Source organism: Dromiciops gliroides, chromosome 2, assembly GCF_019393635.1.
Source record: "Dromiciops gliroides isolate mDroGli1 chromosome 2, mDroGli1.pri, whole genome shotgun sequence".
Taxonomy (NCBI): Eukaryota; Metazoa; Chordata; class Mammalia; order Microbiotheria; family Microbiotheriidae; genus Dromiciops; species Dromiciops gliroides.
The window spans coordinates 178844528-178866266 of NC_057862.1; the positions used below are offsets into that span (position 1 = coordinate 178844528).

Sequence of the window (21739 nt, forward strand, 5' to 3'; positions counted from 1 at the left end):
CAGGAACTTGTGAGGTTCTGTAACCTGGAAGTAGTCAGCTCCGCTAAGCAACAGCATTATGAGGCTAGAAGGGAATAGGGTCTGGTCAAGACGGCCCACATTGGGAAAATTACAACTTTGATCAAGACAAATGTTCAGGGGGCAGGTAGGTGGCACAGTGGATAAAACACTGGCCCTGGATTCAGGAGTACCTGAGTTCAAATCCGGCCTCTGACACTTGACACTTATTAGCTGTGTGACCATGGGCAAGTCACTTAACCCCCATTGCCCTGCAAAAAAAAAAAAAAGACAAATGTTCAAAAAAGACTATGTGTCTGATGAAGACTATGGACAAGACTGTGCCAATAGTGACATCAGCATTAGTGTTGTACTTTTAAGAAATTGCCCTTTCAAGACCAGTGTAAAGCCATGCCTGGCAGAGATGTAATACCATGCTAATACATCAGTAGAGTCTACACATTTTGTAGAGATTGCAAGCCATGTGAGACCAGTGGGAAGCAGGCCCAGAAGGAGCAGTGCAATGAAAGCATTAGCTACCCTGCAGTGTAGGAAGTGAGAACTGCTTATCCTATACTAGGCAAAAACCTATTACATATTCCATTGCTTGCAGCATTAAGGTGGCCCTTGGTTTTTGAAGACTATGTTGGTTGAGCACAAACTTTGGCAGGTCCTTCCAAAGTGTAACAACTTCAAGTGCAGGCCTGGAGATGGATCATTTTTCTATTATCTGAGCACCAGCCTAGTTGAGTACAAATGGGCTCATTACCACATTGACCACCACGTGATAATTGAGGGGCAGAGAGAGCAATTAATGAAGACCAGGTACTAAGGTAAATAGGATGTGATTTACATGAGAAGAGGGATCACTCATACCTTGGAGTATTAAAATGTAAACATGACCGCCTAGAGGGTAGGAGAACTTTGGGAAATGGAAGCTAGAAGCTAGTGTGAAACTCTACTTGGGTATCAGGTTTCTGAACATATTATAGCCATGTCACAAACATACTGCCAGAGTGCCTCACAGTATGGAGAACAGCCCTTCCTATTGATGGAGAGAAGATAAAAGACTGAGCTAGTGAACACCTATACCTGGACTGAAGGGAGAGACCTCTAGATACACCTGGGTCTGGACAGCCCAGAGCCCACAAGATGGCAGCAGAGGACACAACCTGGACATGGGAGGTAATGAATTTGTGAACCATGCTTTTCTGAAGTAAATTTTTCTATTAGAATCCTTCCCCAGAAGACAAAAGGACCATTCTTAGTCAATGAGAGCTGATTTTCCATAGTTTAGATGTGTTCATTAAAATCAGGAAAGGTTAATGAACTCATAATATATGAGTAATATTAATAAATAGGATAATTCCTTCAAATGTAGGACCTTATGGGACTTTATAGGTTCTCTAGTATCTAGTTTCTTAAACCGTGGGTCATGACCTTGCATGGGGTCACATAACTCAATGTATGGGTCATGAAAAATTTGGCAACAGTAAAAGCTTATGTATACTTATTTTGTATACCTATATACCCAGGGTTATGTAAAAAAAAGTTTAAGAAGTCCTGCTGTAGTCCAACCCTCTCATTTAAAATTTTTTTTTGTGGGGCATTGAGGGTTAAGTGACTTGCCCAAGTCACATAGCTAGTAAGTCTCAAGTGTCTGAGGCCAGATTTGAACTCAGGTACTCCTGACTCCAGGACAGGTACTTTATCCACTGCACCACCTAGCTGTTTCCAACCCTCTCATTTTACTGGTGAAAAAAACTAAGGCCCAGAGAAGTTAAGTAGCCTGCCCAGATTTGCACAGTTAGTTAGTGACAGTGGAACTAGAGCCTCAGCCCTCTCTCTCTAGAGTTCTTTCTACTATCCCACACTGTGACTGAATCCAGATCAAATCTGGACTTGTGTAAGCTCTTGATCATATGTCATTTCTTGGAAATCTTCCCAGTGTTTGGAACAAGAGAAAGAAGTTAGTGATGATAAATATCTGACATCAGTGGGACCTTCATTCATAGTCATTCCTTCCTGTGAGATCCCAGTTGGTCAGCAAATAGAACAAAATATCTGTGATCTCCACAGAGTCTACTGTATTAAGAAAGCTGTTGCATTGGATGATGGGAAGGAACATAATATAGTAGAGGACCATGAAAAAGAAGGCACCAAGGAATTATTTTTTTTAAGGTTAGGGTCTTCTAGGGAAGAAACAGAGCAATGTAGTATGTGGGAGCAAAAAAAGGGATGCAACTGAACTTCTCAGAAGGTAGTAGAGAGGGTGAGATTAATTTATAGTCATGCAGCTCCCGTGAAGATGTCAAGGCAAAAATACCCAGTTTTTCATATCCCTTTGTAGTTTCCAGTACCCACAGTACAACTGTATAGCACTTAAATTTTTGAAGTACTTTCACATATATCTTCTCATTTCATCTTCACAGAACCCCATTGTGGTTGAAAGGGAATGTATTATTAACACCATAACTCAGCATGTCTAAAACCAAACTCAGTATCTTTTCCCCTAAGTCCTTCCTTCTTTTTAACTTTCCTATTATTATTGAGGGCCCAGTTACCCAGGATCATAGCCTAGATGTCATCCTTGATTCCTACATCTCTCTCATCTCACCCCTCCAGCCCCTCCATCCAATCTGTTGGTAAATCCTGTTGGTTCTATGCCTCCTTCTCTCCTCTGGCATTGTCACCACCCTGGTACATGGTCTTATCACCTTATACCTGGACTATTTCAATTACCTTCTGGTTGGTCTATTTGCCTCGTGTCTCTTCACTCCACTCCATCTTGGTCTACCTGCCTCAAATCTCTCAACTCCAATGCATCTTCCACTCAACTGTCAAAGTGAATTTCCTAAAGTGCCAATCTGACCTTCTTGCTATTAGTGTTGTTGTTGGATCATGTCTGACTCTTTGTGATCCCATTTGGAATTTTATTGGCAAAGATACTGGAGTGGTTTGCCATTTCCTTCTCCAGCTCATTTTACAAATGAGAAACTGAGGCAAACAGGGTTAAGTGACTTGCCTAGGGTCATATAGCTAGTGAGTACCTGAGGCTAGATTTGAACTCAGGTCTTCCTGACTCCAGGCTTAGGGGCACTCTATCTACTTCAACACCTAGTTGTCCTAGTTCTGACCATTTCATCCAGCTATTTAATCAATTCCAGTGGTTCTCTATTACCTCTAGGATCAAATATGAAATCCTCTGTGGTTCAAAGCCCTTCATAACCTGACTCTCCTACCTTTCCAGTCCTATGCCTTACTCTCTCCCGCCTCCCCCTAAGTGCTCCATCATCTAGTAACAATGACCTCTTTGTTGTTCCTTTCACAAGGCAGGCACTCTATCTCTCAACTACAGGTATTTTCACTGGCTGTCCCCATGCCTGGAACTCTCCCTTCTCATCAATACCTCCTGGTCTCTCTGGCTTCCTTCAAGTCTCAGATAAAATCCCATCTTTTATAAGAAGCCTTTCCTGATACCCCTTTTCTCTGTTGACTATCTTCAATTTTCTTGTATATACCTTGTTGGCATATAGTTGTTTTCATTTTGTCTCCCATATCAGACTGTGAGCTCCTTGAGAGCAGACTTTTTTTTTTTCTTGCCTTTTCAGCCAAGCTGTGCGGTGAATAGAATGCTAGGCCTGCTGTTAGGAAGACTTGAGCTCAAATTTGGCCTCAGATACTTTAATAACTGTGTGACCTTTGGCAAGTTGCTTAAAGGATTTACCCCTGTTTTCTCATCTGTAAAATGGGGGATAATAATGACACCTACCTTCCAGGGTGGTTGTAAGGATCAAATGAGATAATTGTAAAGTGCTTAGCACAGTACCTGATAGAAAGTTGATGCTTAATAAATGCTTGTTGACCATTTGCCATATGAAGAAACCAAGATCCAGCATGTGACCTGACAGTGATGAAGTCTTGACCAGAATTAGTTCCTCTGTCAGTTAATTGAACAATGATCAGGCATTCATTAGGTATATGCTATGTGCCAAGCACTTTGTGAAGTGGTGGGAATGAAAAGTCAAAAATAAGAGACCCTGCTTTTAAGGAGTTTGTATTCTTTGAAGGAAATAATATACTGTACAGAATGAATCAGAAAAGTAAATTTTCCCTGGGGTTGGGGGAGAGAGAAGTGAACAAACAGGTGTGGGGATGAGGAAAGGCTGGGATGTGATACTTGAACTGAGCTTTGAAGGTAGGTTGAGATTCTAATAGTCACATTGAGGAGTGAGTTCACTCCAGGAATGGGGGACTTGTACACAGGCATGGAGATGGGAGGCTGAATGCTGTATATGAAGAACAACAAGCAGTCTGGTCTAGCTGGAATGTAGTTTGTGAAAAGAAGCAATGTGTAATATAAGCCAAGAAAGATGAGCTGCAGCCAGACTGTGAAGGGCTTTGAATGTCCAACAGAGGACCTATGTCTAAGTGACTCCCAGATCAGTGCTCTTTTAATAGGTATGGGCAAAGTTTCTTTCTAAAATTTAATTCAGTGGTTCATGTGACTAAACCACAACTAAACCACAGGAGAAGCAGATGGGAGTATAACTATAAGAATGAATGAGCTCCAATTGCTCATCCGCTCACAGCAAGTGATTAACTCTTTGTTTTCCCTGAAGTACATTTGGAATCACTTCATCCCAGTATTGTGACGGTCATGGCATGTTTTCCTGGCTTGAACCTGAGTTTTACTAATTCTTTATCTAATCAAGAGCTGCAACTCTAGTTTAAGAGAAATTTCTGCACTAGTTTGTTGGCATGGTTTTTTGTTTTCTTGGCCACCATTTCACATTGCAGAAGTTCTCTTTCCAGCTCTTTTCATGCTGATGATATAGCCCTATACAGACAGGATCTCTCTAGACTTTCAGGGCTAAGAGATCTGAGAAAACAAACACTATTTTTTTTCTCAATATCCAAGCTTGGCCTTAAGGGCTTGTCCTTTGCTCCCCACCCCCCTCCCCAGCTTTTCTTATTCACCAGCTTTCCTGTAAAAGGGATGTGTACATGCTTCGACCCACTCTACAGAATTTAAGCTCCTTGGGGACAGAAATGGTTTTGTTTTTGTCTGTGCCCCCGGAAGTCTAGCAAAGTGCCTTGCGAACAGAAAGCCATCAATTGTTTGCTGTGTAATGGAACTGAATGAAGATTATTCCAAAATTGGCTAGGAGAGCACTGCTTAACTACCTTGGTGCCACGGAAGGGGAGTCTCAACTTTTGTACTACTGGAATTCTGGCATATGTGGCAGCCAGTTCCCTGGGCGATCCCGGGCTTTAGCTATTTTCTTGGTAAGGAGACATTACTAAAAGAATTCTGTTGTGACTTTCTTTTGATAATAAATGAGATAAAGAGAGGGTAACTCTGTGATCGTCGGAGCACTGTAAATCTGGAGTGTTTCCTTTCTAGCATATATGACTCTTCCCCAGTTATTTCTGTACTGATTGCCACACCATCCAAAATGTTACCTGGGTTGATGATTGGACTTGCCTGAAACTTGGAAGGATGAAAATGAGATACCTTTGCAATGTATTTATTTTTTAAAACAAAGTGCTATGTGAGTTATTCGAATCTTGTTTCCTCTAGATTTTAATCGTATTGTGAATTTGTATTTTTCAACATTCATCTTTGCTCCCTGATTGCTCGCCTGTCAGCTTTATATATCTTAACAACATTCTATTCTAAATTCGACAAACATTTATTGAGTGCCTACTATGCAAGGCAGAACAATGTACTGGGTCTAGAGACAAAAAACAGAAATGATACCTGATCTCAAGAATGAATGAATGAAACACTTATTAAGCGCTTACTATGTGCAAAGCACTATTAAATGCAACAGGTACAAAAATAGAAAAAGAAGTCCCCCTTTTCAAGGAGCTCACGTTCTAATGGGGGAAACAATATATACGGAAAGTTCCAGCTGCAAGTCAGATCTAAAAGTCCCACGGCTCTTAGAGTGCAGAGGTGAAGCAGATGGTAAAACCTCCTCTTGAATGTCATTATTTAATGTCACTATTCCCAGGGATCCTAGCTAGGTTCAGGGGTCCTGAGCTGTGCCTCTCAGGCTTACTTTTTAATGGGTGGGGCAGTGAAGGGGAGATACACATTGTTTTTCAGTCGTTTCAGTCGCCTCCGACTCTTCCTGACCCAATTTTGGGGTTTTCGCGGCAAAGATACTGGAGTGGTTTGCTATTTCCTTCTCTGGGAGATAGATGTACACAGGTAAGATAAGACAAAATAGAGATGGGGGTAGAAGGAGCAGAAATCAAGTGTGCAAAGAGCATTCGAGCAGAGAGAAAACACTAAAAGCTGGGGAGGGGGGTGGGTGTCAAGGAAAGCGAGACGAGCGAGTGGCATTTGAGCTGAAGCTAGAAGGAAGATAACGAATCTGAAAAACAGAGATGAAGGAATGCTTTCCAGAGTACGGGATGACGGCCTTCCTGAATGCAGGGAGGCGGGAGATGGAGTGTGCTTTGACTGTGATAGGCACAGGGGATTCAAAAGCCTGGCGCTTGGAACGTCTGGATCAAAGGTCGATTAAGGCGGCCAACCAGAGCCAGGCGTAATTTTGTTCCTGCAGGAGGGGGGAGGGGATTAAGGCTGGGAAGCGAAGTGGATGGGGGTGGTGTTTAAGCTTTAGATAAGAGTGTCTAAGTCCCTTAGCAAGAAACCTGTCTCAGTTTCCTCATCTGTAAAATTAAGATAAAAAATATGTGCACTACCTGCCTCCCAGGGTTGTGAAGAAAGCACTACATAAGTGTTATTATTAAGTGTTATTATTATCAAATATGTGGGACTAGGAAGTTGCTCTCCTCGTCTCGCCCCGTCCATCCCCTCCTCCTCCTCGCTCCAAGACAGCCCCACTTTGAGCCAGGTACACTGCTTCTTGGGACATCTCCAAGGCCTTTCTCTCGCTCATCTCGGGGGTTTTATGCCTTGCAAAGGGAGGAGGGGCCGGGGAAGGGGGTAAGGGTGATTCCGTAAGGGAAACCCCAGTTCTGTGGCCTTGGCGAAGACGCCCCTCCTCCCGTCGCTTCGCGGGCAGACGTGCTCCCCGCGCCTTGGCGGCCGCGCTGCCTCTAGGCTGCAGCGCCCCTTTGGGATGCAGCCACTTCTCCGCCCAGATGCAGGTCGGATCCACGTCAGCTCCTCCTTGCCCCACCCCTCTTACCCCTCTTCCCCCCGCCTCGCCCAGCTTCTTCCGGCCTATTGGTTGCCTGGACCCGAGCGAAGTGTGCGCGAACCAAGTGGATGGACCGCGATGGGCAGATCTCTAGCGCTGCGCGTCACTCAAGGTATCCGTATCGCCCCCAGTTGCACTGAGAAGGACCTTTATTTCCCAGCATGCAAAGCGGTAAGGGCATCTGCTGGGATTTGTAGTTCTCTGCCTCCTTCCTTTAGCAAAGGGTTGGGCGACTTGCGGCTTATGGGGAAGATGTTGAATTGTGGATGGTTGGAATGTGATGAATGGGATAATGGAGCCCGATGGCAGGAATTGCATGGAAGAATGTCTGAGGATGGAAGGGAATGGATGAAGGGAGAGGGATAGATTGAGAGATGGATAAATGGCTGGGGGGAAGGATAGATACATAAAATGGAATAGCAACAAGTGTCAGGGGAATTCGGGATGCCGTAGGGGAGCTTTCACAGGATTACGAATTGGGGCAGTTAGTAGTATCCCCCTGAGGGAGGAGGACTCAGTCCCGAGCACAAATCTGCCTGGGCAGGGGCCCATGTCCACGGTTGAGCCAAATTGAAGAAGTGGCCACCTCCCTCCTTGGCATTCTTGTACGTGTGGTTGGATTCCAACCTCCTAAGCAATAGAGGTTGCTGGAGGAGAATGCAGGGAACTAGCATTCCGGATTGGGGGGGGGGGGCAGGGAAGGAGCCATTCCTGTTCCTTTCCCCTGGGCATCGGTGTCTGCGCAGGGTGATACTGGGACCACTGTGTCCATCCTCAACAAGCATTCTAGGAGTACTCTTCTGTTCCCCTTTGCTGGCTCATTCATTTGCTTCGTAATCCTCAGAGGGAATATTTTCACCATTTTTAACTTCTTCCATTTCTGAGAGTCCCTGAAAGGCAGACACAATTGTGAATGGTCAAGATGGAGCAGGTGGTGAGGGGAGAAGTATAGATTAAGAAGTAGGAGTGAGAGGCCCTCCTACTTTGTTTCTTCCTCAGAAATCTTGGCTGCTTCCAGCCCTCTGCCTCTTCCCCCACCCAGTTAGATATCCCATGGCTGGAACTAGATAGCCAGACAGTGAGGGTTTAGAACTGGGTCCCAGACTTTTCCTGCCCCAGGTTTTGCTACCCTTCATAAAGGCTCTGTGCAAGAGCTTATCCTCCCCCTTAAGTGTCACTAAGTAAAAAAACCATTCAGCTGCCACATCATCTTCCCCCATTCTAGTACCTCCTGTAGTTCCTGGTAGCGCAGTCTCCGAGCACCACAGCATCCTGGCTTTCTTTGGCTCAGCAGGAGGAGGGAAAAGGCAGAGGCCAGAGCTCCGCCTAGGGTGAAGGCCTCTGCACTCAATTCCACGATCAGCAAGCCAACCCACTGCAGGCAAATAGAGCTTGGGATGAGACTTGCAGTCTCCCCTTTCCACTGAATGATTCTCCCAGCCTCTCTTCTAATCACTCTCCCTCATCCCTTCCCCTGTTCATGGTACCTGGTAGGAGGTTGACTGTATGGGACCCAAGGCCAGCTTCATTCCTTGGACCACAACAACAACAAGTCCCAGGATCATCCCAAATAAGTTGAGTATCATCATGGCTCTCATCTGCCAGAGAATGAATTTGAGTTCATCCTGCCTAAGACAAAGGGCAGACCACCCAGCCTGGACTGTCTGTCCCATCTTTATTTAACCTTAAGCACCTCGTCCCAGCAATCTGTCCCATTCTTCCCTCTTAGTCATATCTATCAAGAAGTAGAAACACTGATTCTGTAGATCTCCTCGGCTTAGTCATTAGCCCAGTGGTGTCTGGGGAATTCTGAGTTTAGGACCTCTGCTCACCTTCCAGAGTCGGGGTGTTCTTCGAAGTTCTAGTGTTAAGATCCCAGTAAGAAGACCCTGATGGTTAAGAAGGGTTATTGTTGGGTTGTTGCCTGGTGGGAGGGAGGGATGACTCCCTGAACTCTCCCCTCATTCTCCCTGGGTCTCACCGAAGCTCCTGGCCAGAGGGGTAGGGCTATATTCATGTGGCAGTCAGATTCCAGGCAAGAAATGGTAACAGCAAAGGGCACAGAAGCCAGTGCCATCCAGAGCTGGCTCACCTGATTTGGGAGGTCGAGAAGAGGTAGAACAGATAGGGTGGTAATAGTAGTAGTTCTCATTTTTATCTTCATAATAATAGCTCACATTTATATAGTAGTTAAGATTTGCCAAGCACTTTACTTACAATATTCCTGTGAAATAGGTAGTTCAAGTATTTTTGTGGATCCTTTCCCTTTTTTTTTTACAGGACAACGAGGGTTAAGTGACTTGTTCAGGGTCACACAGCTAGCAAGTGTCTGAGGCCCGATTTGAACTCAGGTCCTCCTGAATCCAGGTCCAGTGCTTGATCCACTGCACCACCTAGCTGCCCAGTTCAAGTATTTTTATCTCCATTTTATAGATGAGGAAGCTGAAGCTCTTGGAGGGGAAGGGACTTGCTCAGTGTCACATAGCTGTGTTAAAGCCAGGCTTTGAACTCCCTTTTTTAAAAACTACAGATCAAGGGCTCTCTTTCCACTGTACCAAGCTCAGCCCCTCCTCTCATTCCTGAGGTGCAGGTGGAAAGGGAGGGAGGGGTGGGGTGGGGAAGGAAACAGGGAGAAAGGGAAAGGAGGGGTGGAATGATTCTCTGGGGGTGGGGACACCACGAAGATGTAGTGGAGGGGATCCAGGGGCTGTGGAAGTCCAATCTCACCGCTAACACCAGGAGACGCCCACTCTCTCTGTGTTGGGCCCAATGCCTCAACTTTTCTTCCCGGACTGCCCTCCTCTCTTCCACAGGCTGGATCTCTCTGTCCTCCATGACTTTGCTGGAACCTAGAGGGGACGTCCCAGCTTTAGCCCCAGGGACATGACAGTCTCCTGCTCTAGGGAGCCCAGGGTCACCTAGACCAGAGAAGTTCCCCCTTTTCTAGGCTCAGCTTTGAGAGGGGCATGCTCTGCTATCCTTACCCTTAGCCTCCTGCCTCAGCCACCCATCTACTTACCTGAAACCTACACTCCCTTCTGAGAGCTTAAGTTCTCTGATTCAAACATACCAAATCTGGTGACTTCTTCAGATGGGCAGGAAACAGTTGGGTATCCTGATACTGTGGACCCCAGAGAATGAAAACTTGAAGGACACCCTTGTTCCTTCAAGAGAAGGTTGTCAAGGGCAGGGTGGGGCCGGGGCAAAAGTCCTTGTGACTTGTTGGAGGGAAGGGAGATAACCAGGGATCGGAAGTCACTAGTATTCCAACAGTCTTCCCAGGCACTGAAGGTCCCATATACCTCCATTTTTATTTTCCATATACTCATCTCCCTAATCACAGTCTCTCTTCTTCTCCATTTCCTCAATCCCCATTTTCCCAGATCTCCAGATCTATCATGACCTAGCTCCACCAATCCCCTCTCCATGAACCAGACCAGAATTCCATCTCACAAATAATATGCTTGTTCTCTCTCTCTTCCCCACTATTTCCTGGCCTTCTATTCTATCTTGTTGAAGTAGGTGGGAAAGGAATTAGTTTTCTCCACACTCCAGAGTCTTTGGGGAACATGACTTTATTAGGTGCTCCATATTAGTGCCAGGCTAGTCTGCTCAACCCAGATTTTGTATTTGTGTACTCACTGTTCCTGCCTCTTCTAGTACAAAGCTTCTTAAACTGTGGGTTGAGTAACTGAATGTGGGGGTCGCAAAAAGTTTGGCAACAATAAAAGATTACGTATACCTATTTTATATACCAAGAATCTTGTAAAAATGTCTTGGGCTGGGGCAGCTAGGTGGCACAGTGGATAAAGCACTGACCCTGGAGTCAGGAGGACCTGAGTTCAAATCTAGCAGCAGACACTTAACACTTACTAGCTGTATGACCCTAGGCAAGCCACTTAACCCCAATTTCCTCATTAAAAACCAAAACAAAACAAAATGTCTTGGGCGGAAAAAGTTTAAGAAGCCCTCTTCTAGGACTTCATAGTCTGAGCTGAAATGAAAGGAAATGATTCTTCAACTGGTAGTTTCATCTCTCTGCATAGCAGAGTGGAATGAACACTGGATTTGGAGTCAAGAAGATCTTCCTTCAATTTATCACCCTTCCACTTGTGACCTGTATGACCCTGAATAAAATTACTTGACCTCTCATGCCTCCTGCTTGTTCATCTGCAAAATGAGAGAGTTTGGCTAGAAAGACCGCAAAGGTCCCCTAACTCCAAAATCCTGTTATAATAAAATGTTAGAGCTAGAATAGACTTTAAAGATCATCTAATTCAACTGCCCCCCCCCATCCCCACTAATTTTGCAGATAAAAAAAAAATCTGAGGGCTTCCTAAGACCACATAGAAAGGAAGTAGCAGGGTTAAAAACTAGAATCCAGAACTCCTGGCTCCCAGTCCAATGCTATTTATTTCCACCACAACCTACTGCTTCTATTGTCTTTTCTCTCCTTTGCCATCTCTCCCCAATCTCACCTTTCTTTGTTTATCTCCAGTGCTTTACTTCTAGTTCTTATTTCCATATCTTGTTTTCACCTGCTGAATCTCACCACTCACCACTTCCAGGCTGTGAAAACAGAAGCAAAAGGCAGTATCCACATTATTGCCTAGTTTGTCCTTTTTCAGCAGTTCTTTCCATCAGGTCCTTCCTCTTCTCCTTCCTCCTCCTCCTCCTCCTCCTCCTCCTCCTCCTCCTCCTCCTCCTCCTCCTCTTATCTTACCTCTTTTCCTCCTCCCATTCCCTAGTACTGGGACAACCACCTCCTTACACCATATCTTATTCTTCTATGCTTTCTGTAGTTGTGTGATGTGCTGGAAAGATTATGATTGGGATCAGGCATCTGCTTGTGGGACCGTGTATGGGGGATGTTGGGGGTCGAGGAGGTGGCGAAGGGATGCACAGCTGCCTTCAGGGTAGTATGTAAGGTTTGATGGCTGTGCATACCTCCTCAACGGCCTAGAATTGTGGTACATAGGAGGAATCACGCTAGGGCCAATGTCGGGACGACTGCCATTATTAAAGCATTTAATAATAGCTTTATAAATATAACCGTAAACTAGCTATTATATTCTTTAACTTTGAAGATGATACAAAAGTGTGGGTTGGAGGTGGGTGACGGGTACAAAATACAATCACTAAAACGCAGTTCAAGAGGGACTAGATTAGACACGCGCGCGCGCGCGCGCGCGCACACACACACACACACACACACACACACACACACACTCATACACTATGCAGATAAATGATGAGAAACTAAATGCCTGGTAAGGGGCAGTCATGCCGGCATACAGGGCGGGGGGGCGGGGAGGATGTGGGGGAAAGCGGCCGATGACCTTTAAAAAACCCCTCATCCTCTGAGCCTTATCACCTGGTTCCTTCCCAGAAAGGCGCCCCCATCTTCCAACCTCACTCCATCTCGTTCGCTCCTGCCTCTTTGCCCAGCACCGAGGTGCCTAGCCTTGTCTCCCCAGTGCCTGGTACCCCGCTCTTATTCCCGCTCGGCTCCCAGCCCGGCCGCGCCGCCCCCCGCATGCTAATGGCCGGGGCCGCCTCCTGCCCCACACAATGCGGGCCAGGGGCGGGGGCGGGGGGACCGAAGGAGGGGGAGGGGGCGGGGGCCGGGCCCGGCCGGGGGCGGGGGGGCCGGGGCCCAGCGCATCTCCCCCGGCCCCACGTAACGCTGACGCCCGCGCCGCCGGCCCGCCGCCCGCCCGCCCGCTCTGCCGCCGCCCCGGGCTCGTGAGTAGCCTCTCCCCCCCTCCCGTTCTCACTCTCCCCCCCCCTCATCCGCCATCCCGGCTCCCGCCCCAGGCCCCCTCCTTACCCCCCCGCCCTGTGGGGGGGGGGGCGCTCCCCGCGCCCAGCTCGGAGCAGGTGCAGGGGGCGGGGGCGGGGGAGGGGCGCCGGCTCGGCCCCGAGCAAACTTCGCCCAGAGCTCCCAGAGGGGGGGCCGGCCGGGGAGGCCCGGGAAGCTGGGGGCCCAGAGAGAGGTGGGGTCCAGGTCCCGGCGGCGCGGGGAGCGGGGACCCTGGAGGAAGGGCCAGGCGAGGGGGAGCGAGCGTCTTTGTAGGGGCCCGGAGGGGCGGGGAGGGAAGAGGAGTGGAGAGGAGCCGGGGGCGCGGGGGCTGGCGAGGTTGGGGAGCCGGGGGTTGGTGGGCGATCCGGGGCACAGGTAGGTAGGGCCTGGGGTTAGGGAGGGGGTGAGGATCCGACCTCTCGGCTCCGGGGTGTGGGGGTGGGAGGGAGGAGATGGGGGTGGGGGAAGGACTGTTTCTCTCTGAGTCCCAAACAAAGTGTCACAAAGAGCTCGGCCCGCCGGCAGCCGAGGCAGCGGCTGAAGCTCCGCTTTTGTTCTCCTGAGATGGGGTAGTCGAGCCCCTAGCTGCTCCCTCCACGACTGCTGTCCCCATCATTTGCCACGCTCTTCTCATCCGTATCGCTTTGGGCAGGGGTGGGGAGAACCCTATGTGAGTCCAGCCTAATTTGCCAATCCCAAGTACTGGCAGGACAGCAAGGGGGCTCTTCCCCCCAAAGGCTGTTCAGACTCCCATTCAGGGGCAGGGGGCTCACCTCTAGTGGAGGGATTCCAACCTAGCGATAGTCAGCTTTGCTATAGGAACTTGGGGGGTTCACTAGTCTCATCCCCTGCTCAATCAGGAGGCCTTGTGAAACCACCAGAAGAGAGTCAGGTTGGGGTTTGGGTGAAGGCCAAGACTCTGGGGCAGTTTCACTGATTGTGGCCTGAAATTGGTTGAGCAAGTAAGTATACCTTATTTCCTCCTGAACTGTTTAGGTCCCAGAATGAGGGCCCTCCCCAGAACAGTAAATCTGGGAAGAGAGTAGCTTTACTCTATGTCTAGGGATACTGAAGCCAAGTACCCCTATCATGAGGGGTGCCAAAGCCTTGGTTCATTGGGTCCCTTTTTCTATGCATATTTAGATGGTCTTGAGGGGGCAACCATGGTATCTGAGCTGTTGGTGGACTGGGGTACTCAGTAGGGCCCTGGGCTAATACTTCCTCCATCCCTCCTTCCCTGTAAGCCCGGTTGTGAGCAGTTTAGCCTCAGCAATGCTTCTCAGGCAGATTTGGGTTATGGGCTCTCTACAGAGAATTCAAGTTAACTTAGAGAGCACTTTGATCCTAAAGTCACTGACTGGCAAGCTGTAGCCCAGATGCTACAGGATGGCATGAGGGGACAATCTTGAATAGCACTCTGGTTGGGCATTGCCTCTACTTACCTGCCATCTCCCTGTACTTGCCCCTCTCTACCCACTTATAGTTGGAAGTCCCTGTCCTTCTAAATCCCGAATTCCCCCACTACACTAGACTTCGGGGCCAGTAGTATGGCACACAATTTAAGCTATTGATTCCTGTCTTAAGTCATATGACCTCTTTAGAGCCATATGAGAGAAAAAGTTATGGGTTGTCAGGGACTGAAAAAGTATATGTGTATATGGGGATGGGGGTGGGGAGTGGGAATGAGAAGTTTCTTTTCTAGATCAGCATTGTATCAGTCATGACCTTTGAGCCTCGAACTAGTCCAAACTTTATGGGAACTACACTGCTTTGTTATACCTAGGTGATACATACATGAGCCTTCAGTGAGAACTCAAGCCCTATTTCAAAGAATCTAGGACTCCTCTAATAGTTTTAGATTGGGATAAATCCAGAGATAACTCATGGTATCAAAGTGGACCAAGACTGGCCTCTGAGTTTGGTTCTAGGTCACTATTTTCTAGGAGAATTTGATCTAATTAGGAAGATCCTCAGCGAATTCTAATTTTAGATCATTTAGGTGTTTATTTAGGACCCTTTCACAGGTCTAAGGGCTCTTGAAATAATATACTTGGAAATTATATTCCCACCACCACCATGATGAAGACTACCTTCTGTGATGCCTCTTAAAAATGAATTTCACCCAGGTCTCTTGAACTCTGGTCCTGTATTTCTTGGACCCCAACCTGAGCTCTAGAACCTTTTCAATACCTGGGAGGCATGGGAGGGAAGTTCATGAAGCATCTAGTAGTTAGTGGGTTCTGGACATTCAGGATCCCCACCCCAAACCATTTGGTTTCTGTGAATATACAAGATTGGTTCTATAGCAGAATGTTCTGGAATCCCCAAGAGAGTTCCAGAATGTGACAGCTTGAAGAAACAGATTAGTCAGTTACTGGTTCCAGAATGTAAAAACTGTAATTGACAGGACATTGCTCCTCATATCTAGTAAATTAATCCAGTTTCATTTATTTTCCATGACATTTAAAACATTTTTCAGTGACACTGAGAAGTACAAAAGAGCCCCACTACTATCTCACTTTTTATGTGGTGTATAGATGAGAAATTGTCCTCTTTCTGGTTCCCAGTGCCCTCTTTTGGTGTTGAGAGGACAAACATGGCCACTCTGATGTATACCCTTTTCTGTGGTGCTGAGGTGGCCAAAGGTACCCCTCTGGTAGTCCATTGTACTCTCCATGGTACTGAATCTTGTAATCACTTGTTCTGCTTGCTCTCCCAAGCCCAAGAGATGGTAACCACAACTATCTTTAGGTTCTTTCAGGTTCTTGGTCCCAAGGAAAGAATGTTTTTTTTTTTCCCTTGATGGTTCCAGAATTGGATGAAGGGAGATATGTTAACGTTGGGAGTGAGACACATTTGTCTGTGGGCTCAGTGACCCACAGACAGGGACTCCTTTGTCCCACCTTACACTAATAATAAAGCTCCCACAGCCTAAAGGGTCATAGATCTCAGATAACAGATGGAGGCTCAGCACATTCCATATAGAATCCTTGGAGGTACAGGGTCCTCTAGAGGTCATTATATCTCTCCCTCAAAGCAAGAATGATCTTCCCCTGGCTCAGATAGTCTTTCCTGTTATTAAAGGTCAAAGGGAAGGACATGGCTTAATCTTCATTAGTAACACATTTCAGATTCACAACCGTCACCACAAGGAAGGTTTTTATAATTCGTCCTAAATTAAGTATAGTTCTGTGTAAAGGCAGGAAGATAGACTGGGTCTCAGGTTATCTTTTCTATCTGTTTGGGTCATTCTCTTATATTGATGTGGTCAGTCAGCATGATGTAGTGGAGAGAGATTTGGCATAGGAATATAGATCTGTGCTCTAAATATGAATTTTGTGACCTTAGAAAAATTCCTTCACCTCTCTGAGACTCAGTTTCCCAATCTGTAAAATAAAGAGGTTGGACTAGGTGAGCTTTAGAGTCCCTTTCAGCTTGGAGTTTCTGTGTTCAATCTCTAATTCCTAACACTGACCTCCTTTGTAGGCCAGAGTGCCCCCCTGACTTTTCCTTTCAGTGCAGAGAGCTTCCCTGAGCACTCCAGCAAGGATGACCAGGCCTTGAAGTCTTAGCCTGGAAAACTTTAACCCTTTCCTTTCCAGGCCATGTGCTGGGCCTCTTGTCTGTGCAGATGGCTCTAGCCCCGCCTCTCTGCCCCACACTCCAGGCTGTGGCGCTCAGAGCCAGTGTAATCCTCCTCTTGTGTGGGGGAGCTTCTCCCCTGCAGAGATAAGGAAAGCCTGGCTTGGAGCAGCCCTGGACAAAGGGGCTGTGAGGTACCATCAGGTCGCAGTCTCCAGGGTGCTAAAAGCAAGGGAATGGCTTTTTATCAGGATTTTCCACTTTTGATCCCTTTCCCCGGGCCAGAAGAACCCCTTTGCTCTCATTCTTCCCCAACTGTTTTCCCATCCCTTCTCTGTTTCTGTCTTTCCCCCCTCATGCCCCTCCCCCTCTGTCTGTCTCCAGACTTGCTGCTACTGCTGCTGGGAGGTGTTTCTCTCCCATGCATGAATGAGTCTCTGTAATGAATGGAAATGAATGGAGCAGGAATCCAGGCAAAGGGAGGGGGGATGAGGGGGAAAGGCAGAAAGACAGGGTTCAGGCAAAAGGAAGGATAGACTTGGCCAGCATGATAGGCGATGGCTAGAGGGAGGGAGGGAAAGGATAACCAGGAAGCTAGGTAATTCCACTTGACTGAGAGGGAAGTGCCCGGACGTACTTGGAAGATATGGGGGAATCATGAGGTCCACTCCCATCTCCTCCATAATGGAAGAATTGGTACATTGGACTCCAGGATAACTGATAAAAGTCAGCAAGGGAAGGGCTTTGAGTTTGGAAATTCTCACTTATTACCTGCTAGGGCTGGGTAATCAAGGGTTTCAATTTCTGAGGAATTAGAGAAAATCTCTGCCCCCCCATCGCCCCCTGCAGTTTAGGAGAAAAGAAAAAAGGACATTTATATTTGAGTTTTGGAGGGGGAAGGGTCTCTTTCATTGTGGGTGAATAAAGTTCCTCTCTTCCACCTAGAAACCTAAGATCTCATATTGGGAATCTGGCTTTCTCTCTCTAGCCCCCTTGCCCCAGACGCTTCCACCAGAGGCTTTCCCTCCTCCCTACAATCCCTGGAACCAAAGAATGTGAAGTGAGTCCATGGAGGTGAGTGATGCTGTTGCCCCCTCCCAGAAAACTCCACCATCCTTTGCCCCCTTTGCCTCCCTGAGGCAGGAAGCAGAGCTGGGGGTTGGTGGTGTGTGTGGAGACGATAGTTGATTGGTTTTTTGGGGGGGAAGGTATAGTACTTTTCTTCTCTAATTTCTACCACTCTCTTCTCCCCTTGGGGCTATGCTGTCCCTTGATCCTCCCTTTTCCCGCCCCCATAGTTCTTATCTTCCGGTTCCCCACTTCCCTCTTCCTTGTATCCTCTCTTGACCCGACTCCTCCGCTCCTGTCTTGGCAGGGCTCACGTCCTCGCTCCCCGGGCGGCCCCCTTGCCCTGCCAGCTTTCGACGGCGAGCTGGACCTGCAGCGTTACTCCAACGGGCCGGGCGTAAGCGGGGGGCCGGCGGGAATGGGAGCAGCCGGCTGGCCCGAGAGCCGAGGGAGCGGGCGGCGCTTCCCGTGCCCAGTATGCGGGAAGCGCTTTCGCTTCAATTCGATCCTGGCGTTACATCTGCGGGCCCACCCGGGCGCCCAGCCCTTCCAGTGCCCGCACTGCGGTCACCGAACGGCTCAAAGGGCCTTGCTGCGCCTGCACTTGCGCACGCACCAGCCAGAGCGCCCGCGCAGCCCCGCCGCGCGCTTGCTGCTAGAGCTGGAGGAGCGCGCCCTGTTGCGGGAGGCCCGGCTGGGCAGTGCGCCCGGGGCGCTCCTGCAATCTACGCCCTCCGCAGAGTTCCCTGCTCCGGCTCCGGCTCCTTCCCCGGCCCCGGTCCCAGCCCCGGCCCCAACTCTACCTGCCTTCCGATGTCCCTTCTGCAAAGGCAAGTTCCGCACGGCCGCGGAGCGTGAACGCCACCTGCACATCCTCCACCGGCCTTGGAAATGCAACCTGTGCAGCTTCGGGTCCAGCCAGGAGGAGGAGCTGCTGCGCCACAGCCTGACGGCTCATGGCGCTCCCGAGCGCCCCCTGGCGGCCACATCGGCCGGGCCTCAGCCCCTGCCCCTGCCCCTGCCCCTGCCCCTACCCCAGCAAGAATCCGAATCGGCCCCGGATCTTGAACCCGAGCCGGAGCCGGAGCCGGAGCCTGCCCCAGCTCCAGCCACAGCCCCCGAGGAGCCTCCAGCGCCCCCGGAGTTCCGTTGTCAAGTGTGCGGCCAGAGTTTCACACAGTCCTGGTTCCTCAAAGGCCACATGCGCAAGCATAAGGCCTCCTTCGACCACGCGTGCCCTGTCTGCGGCCGCTGCTTCAAGGAGCCCTGGTTCCTCAAAAACCACATGAAGGTGCACGCCAGCAAGCTGGGGGCCCTGCGTGCGCCTGGGCCCGGCTCGGGCCCTCCTCGGGCCCCTCCCCCTCCCGACCTGGGCTTGCTGGCTTATGAGCCCTTGGGCCCCGCGCTACTGTTGGCCCCGGCGCCGCCCCAGGGAGATCGAGGCGAGCCCCCGGGGCTGCTGGGCTACCTGAGTCTGAGAGCCGGGAAAGCCAGGCCCAACGGGGAGGGCACCGAGACCGGGGCTAGCCGAGGCTTCGGGGGGTTCCGCCCGCTCCCAGCCCGGGAGCGTCGTCCCCGCCTGGAGGAGCAAGATGAAGAGGAGGAGGAGGTGGTGGTGGAAGCAGATGAGGACAGCTGGACTCGGAGCAGGGCCCTTGGAGCGCTGGCTTCCCTTCATAGACGGCCAGGGGAGGGCACGGGTCATCCAGCCCCTACTGCAGGGGGTCAGTCTCGGCCTGCTGCCTCCCAGGGTACGTATCTGTAATTAGGAGTAAGTGTTAACGCCTCCTCTTGGCCGGAGCCTTACCCCGTCGGGCTGGGGGCATCATCCTTTTCTCTTACTGCGTTTCTGGTCCTTTGTTGTGTCTTCCTATGTTTCCCACCTGCCTATTCCTGGTAGCATCTTCCTACAAGGACAGCCTTGATTCCCCACTACCTGCCCTCATTCCCAACCACTTCCTTTTGGCTCTCGTCTTGTAGAGCGCCCTTTCGAAGTTTGGAGGGAGAGTAGGGAGGACACAGCTGGGGGATCTTAGCTTCTTAACTCGACTACTTAACATGTTTTGCAGAAGAGAACGGCCTCTTAGTAGGGGGAACACGGCCCGAAGGGGTCCGGGGAGCCTCGGGCAAGGACTGCCCCTTCTGCGGGAAATCCTTCCGTTCTGCACACCACCTCAAAGTGCATCTTCGGGTGCATACAGGTGAGATGGGGGGGGGAGCGAAGATATGTTCGAGGGCTTCAAGGGATTGGAAACAATTGCAGGTCTTGAGCAGGAAGAGGAGAGCACATGGGGCTGGGAGGACGAGGGCCATCTCTTGTCCTGAGTTAGCGATGTGTGACAGACATTTTATGAGGAATGCACAGGTCGTCAGAGGACCTTCAGTAATGGGTGGGGGTCACTGGTTTGGGGGCAGTCCTGAATCTGAAAGGGGGAGCCAAGGGAAGGATGAGGGGTCTTCTCCCTAACGGTTCTCTGCTCTCTGCAGGTGAACGCCCGTACAAGTGTCCCCACTGTGATTACGCGGGTACCCAGTCGGGCTCTCTCAAATATCACCTGCAACGCCACCATAGAGAGCAAAGGAGCGGGGCAGGACCCGGGCCGCCCCCTGAGCCTCCGCCCCACCCTCAACGGGGCTCGGCTCCGTCCCAAGGGGCTAAACCCAATCCTGCGCCCCCAACCTGGGCGGAGGGCGCCATGGGCTCTCGCCTCCCTTCCAGCGCCACTGCCCCCTCCCGTCGTAAACCTGTGAGCCCTGGGAGGACCCTGCGCAATGGGCGAGGAGGCGAAGCCGAGCCTCTGGACCTGTCCCTGCGGGCGGGGACCGGAGGTGAGGCCGGGGCCGGGGGCTCCCTGCACCGCTGCCTCTTCTGCCCGTTTGCCACCGGAGCTCCCGAGCTCATGGCTTTGCATCTGCAAGTGCATCACAGCCGACGTGCTCGGGGTCGCAGGCCACCCCAGTCTGCCCCTTCCCCTCCCTCCTCCGCTTGCGTCCTGTCAGGGGAGTTGACCCCCAGCCCTCCGCAGGATGGAGATGGGAGCCCTGGCTGTCCCGACCGGGAGAGGCGTCAGGGGCTGGGGTGGGAGGGCAGGAACGGTAGGGAGCCCATTTAGGGGCAGGTAGCATAGAGAGAGCGCTCGCCACGAGGGAGCGGGAAATCACTAGAGGTAGTTGGGTAGGGCAGCCAGCAGGGGCAGCTCGGAAACCCACATGCAGGTCCTCAGGCCGATCTGGGCAGAGCCTGGAGCAGTCAGTCTGGGATGTGTGGGTCGGAGGGCGGTGTCCACCCTGTCCTGGGGAGAGTCACAGTGCCTTAGAGTGGCGGAGGTGGGGGGCAGAGAGCAGAGTCCTAGGGCGGGAAAGGGGGCCCGGTAGAGAGGGCCACCCCACCAGTCCTTGCTGGTCCATAGCTGTGAGAGTTTATTTTTGTACGAGGGGGACCGTCCCACCCTCCTCCTGTCCCTAGCAGAGGTCCTGTAGACGTCGCTATTTTTGGTACGATCCCCGAAGACCCGGTTTTCCCCAATAAACAGGTGTCTTAAGGCACTAGGCACTGTGTGCTTCTGTTGGCCTATGTCCTGCTGTTCTTTGTCAGTCAACCCCATAAGACAGTGAATTTACTCAGATACTGTCCATTGGACCAGGATCTCCTTGGAAGAAGCCAGGACTCCCAACAGAGGTGGGTGGGTAGAAGGGGGTGTAAGACGAAGCATCTCACCCTTGGTGGCCTCACTGCCAGTCTAGAAGACCTTTCAGAGAGGAAGTTGAATGGAAGGCACCTCCAGAGCCAGGTTTCTGGCACCAACAGCTTTTGAGGTGATGAAGTGGGGTTGGCACCTAGCTTATTTAAATAATTCAAAAGAGTCGGGATTTTTTCCTTGTGGGCACTACCTTCTCAGGGAGATTGGAATCATTTCTGTGCTTTAGTAAGTAGGTACTTAATGAGTTGCAGTGCCTCCCCCCACCCCACCCCCCAAAAAAAATCATTACCTGGTAGCCAATCTTTTTTTGGTGACCCTCCCTAAATTTTAGCTGGCCTCATTTAGACATGAACTTAGTCATAGGAACAAAGCTTTGGTCATAGATTTAGACTGTAGAGGTCTTGTAG

General features: G+C 50.0%; 2 protein-coding genes across 7 annotated transcripts; one reads left to right on the plus strand and one right to left on the minus strand.

Moving 5' to 3' along the window:
* Positions 1-7309: 7309 nt before the first annotated feature.
* TMEM253 (transmembrane protein 253) lies at positions 7310-18550 on the minus strand. 6 transcript variants are annotated; one of them, XM_043983173.1, is made up of 8 exons: positions 18435-18550; positions 11657-11747; positions 9906-10027; positions 9160-9270; positions 9011-9067; positions 8666-8776; positions 8407-8553; positions 7310-8068 (listed from the first exon to the last, which is right to left on the minus strand). In XM_043983173.1, the coding sequence occupies exons 3-8, from the start codon at positions 10011-10013 to the stop codon at positions 7997-7999; spliced, it is 606 nt and encodes a 201-aa protein (XP_043839108.1). In that variant the 5' UTR covers positions 10014-10027; positions 11657-11747; positions 18435-18550; the 3' UTR covers positions 7310-7996. The 6 variants fall into 6 exon arrangements, with proteins under 6 accessions (XP_043839108.1, XP_043839110.1, XP_043839107.1 ...); XM_043983175.1 differs by lacking the exon at positions 18435-18550 and adding an exon at positions 12590-12756; XM_043983172.1 differs by lacking the exon at positions 18435-18550 and adding an exon at positions 12553-12756.
* ZNF219 (zinc finger protein 219) lies at positions 12858-21674 on the plus strand. The gene is given in 6 exon segments (XM_043983171.1): positions 12858-12923; positions 17552-17637; positions 17939-19382; positions 19701-19832; positions 20119-20676; positions 20679-21674. Coding segments are annotated over 5 exon segments (2193 nt in total). The 5' UTR covers positions 12858-12923; positions 17552-17631; the 3' UTR covers positions 20732-21674.
* Positions 21675-21739: the final 65 nt, after the last annotated feature.

Excerpts from the sequence above, each read along its gene's own strand:
- TMEM253 (XM_043983173.1), bottom strand. The coding sequence starts at position 10,013 with ATGGAGGACAGAGAGATCCAGCCTGTGGAAGAGAGGAGGGCAGTCCGG. Across the intron at positions 9,068-9,159 it reads CCCTCTGGCCAGGAGCTTCG|GGTCTTCTTACTGGGATCTT; the intron begins GTGAGACCCAGG and ends CTTAACCATCAG. Across the intron at positions 8,554-8,665 it reads TACAGTCAACCTCCTACCAG|TGGGTTGGCTTGCTGATCGT; the intron begins GTACCATGAACA and ends ATTTGCCTGCAG.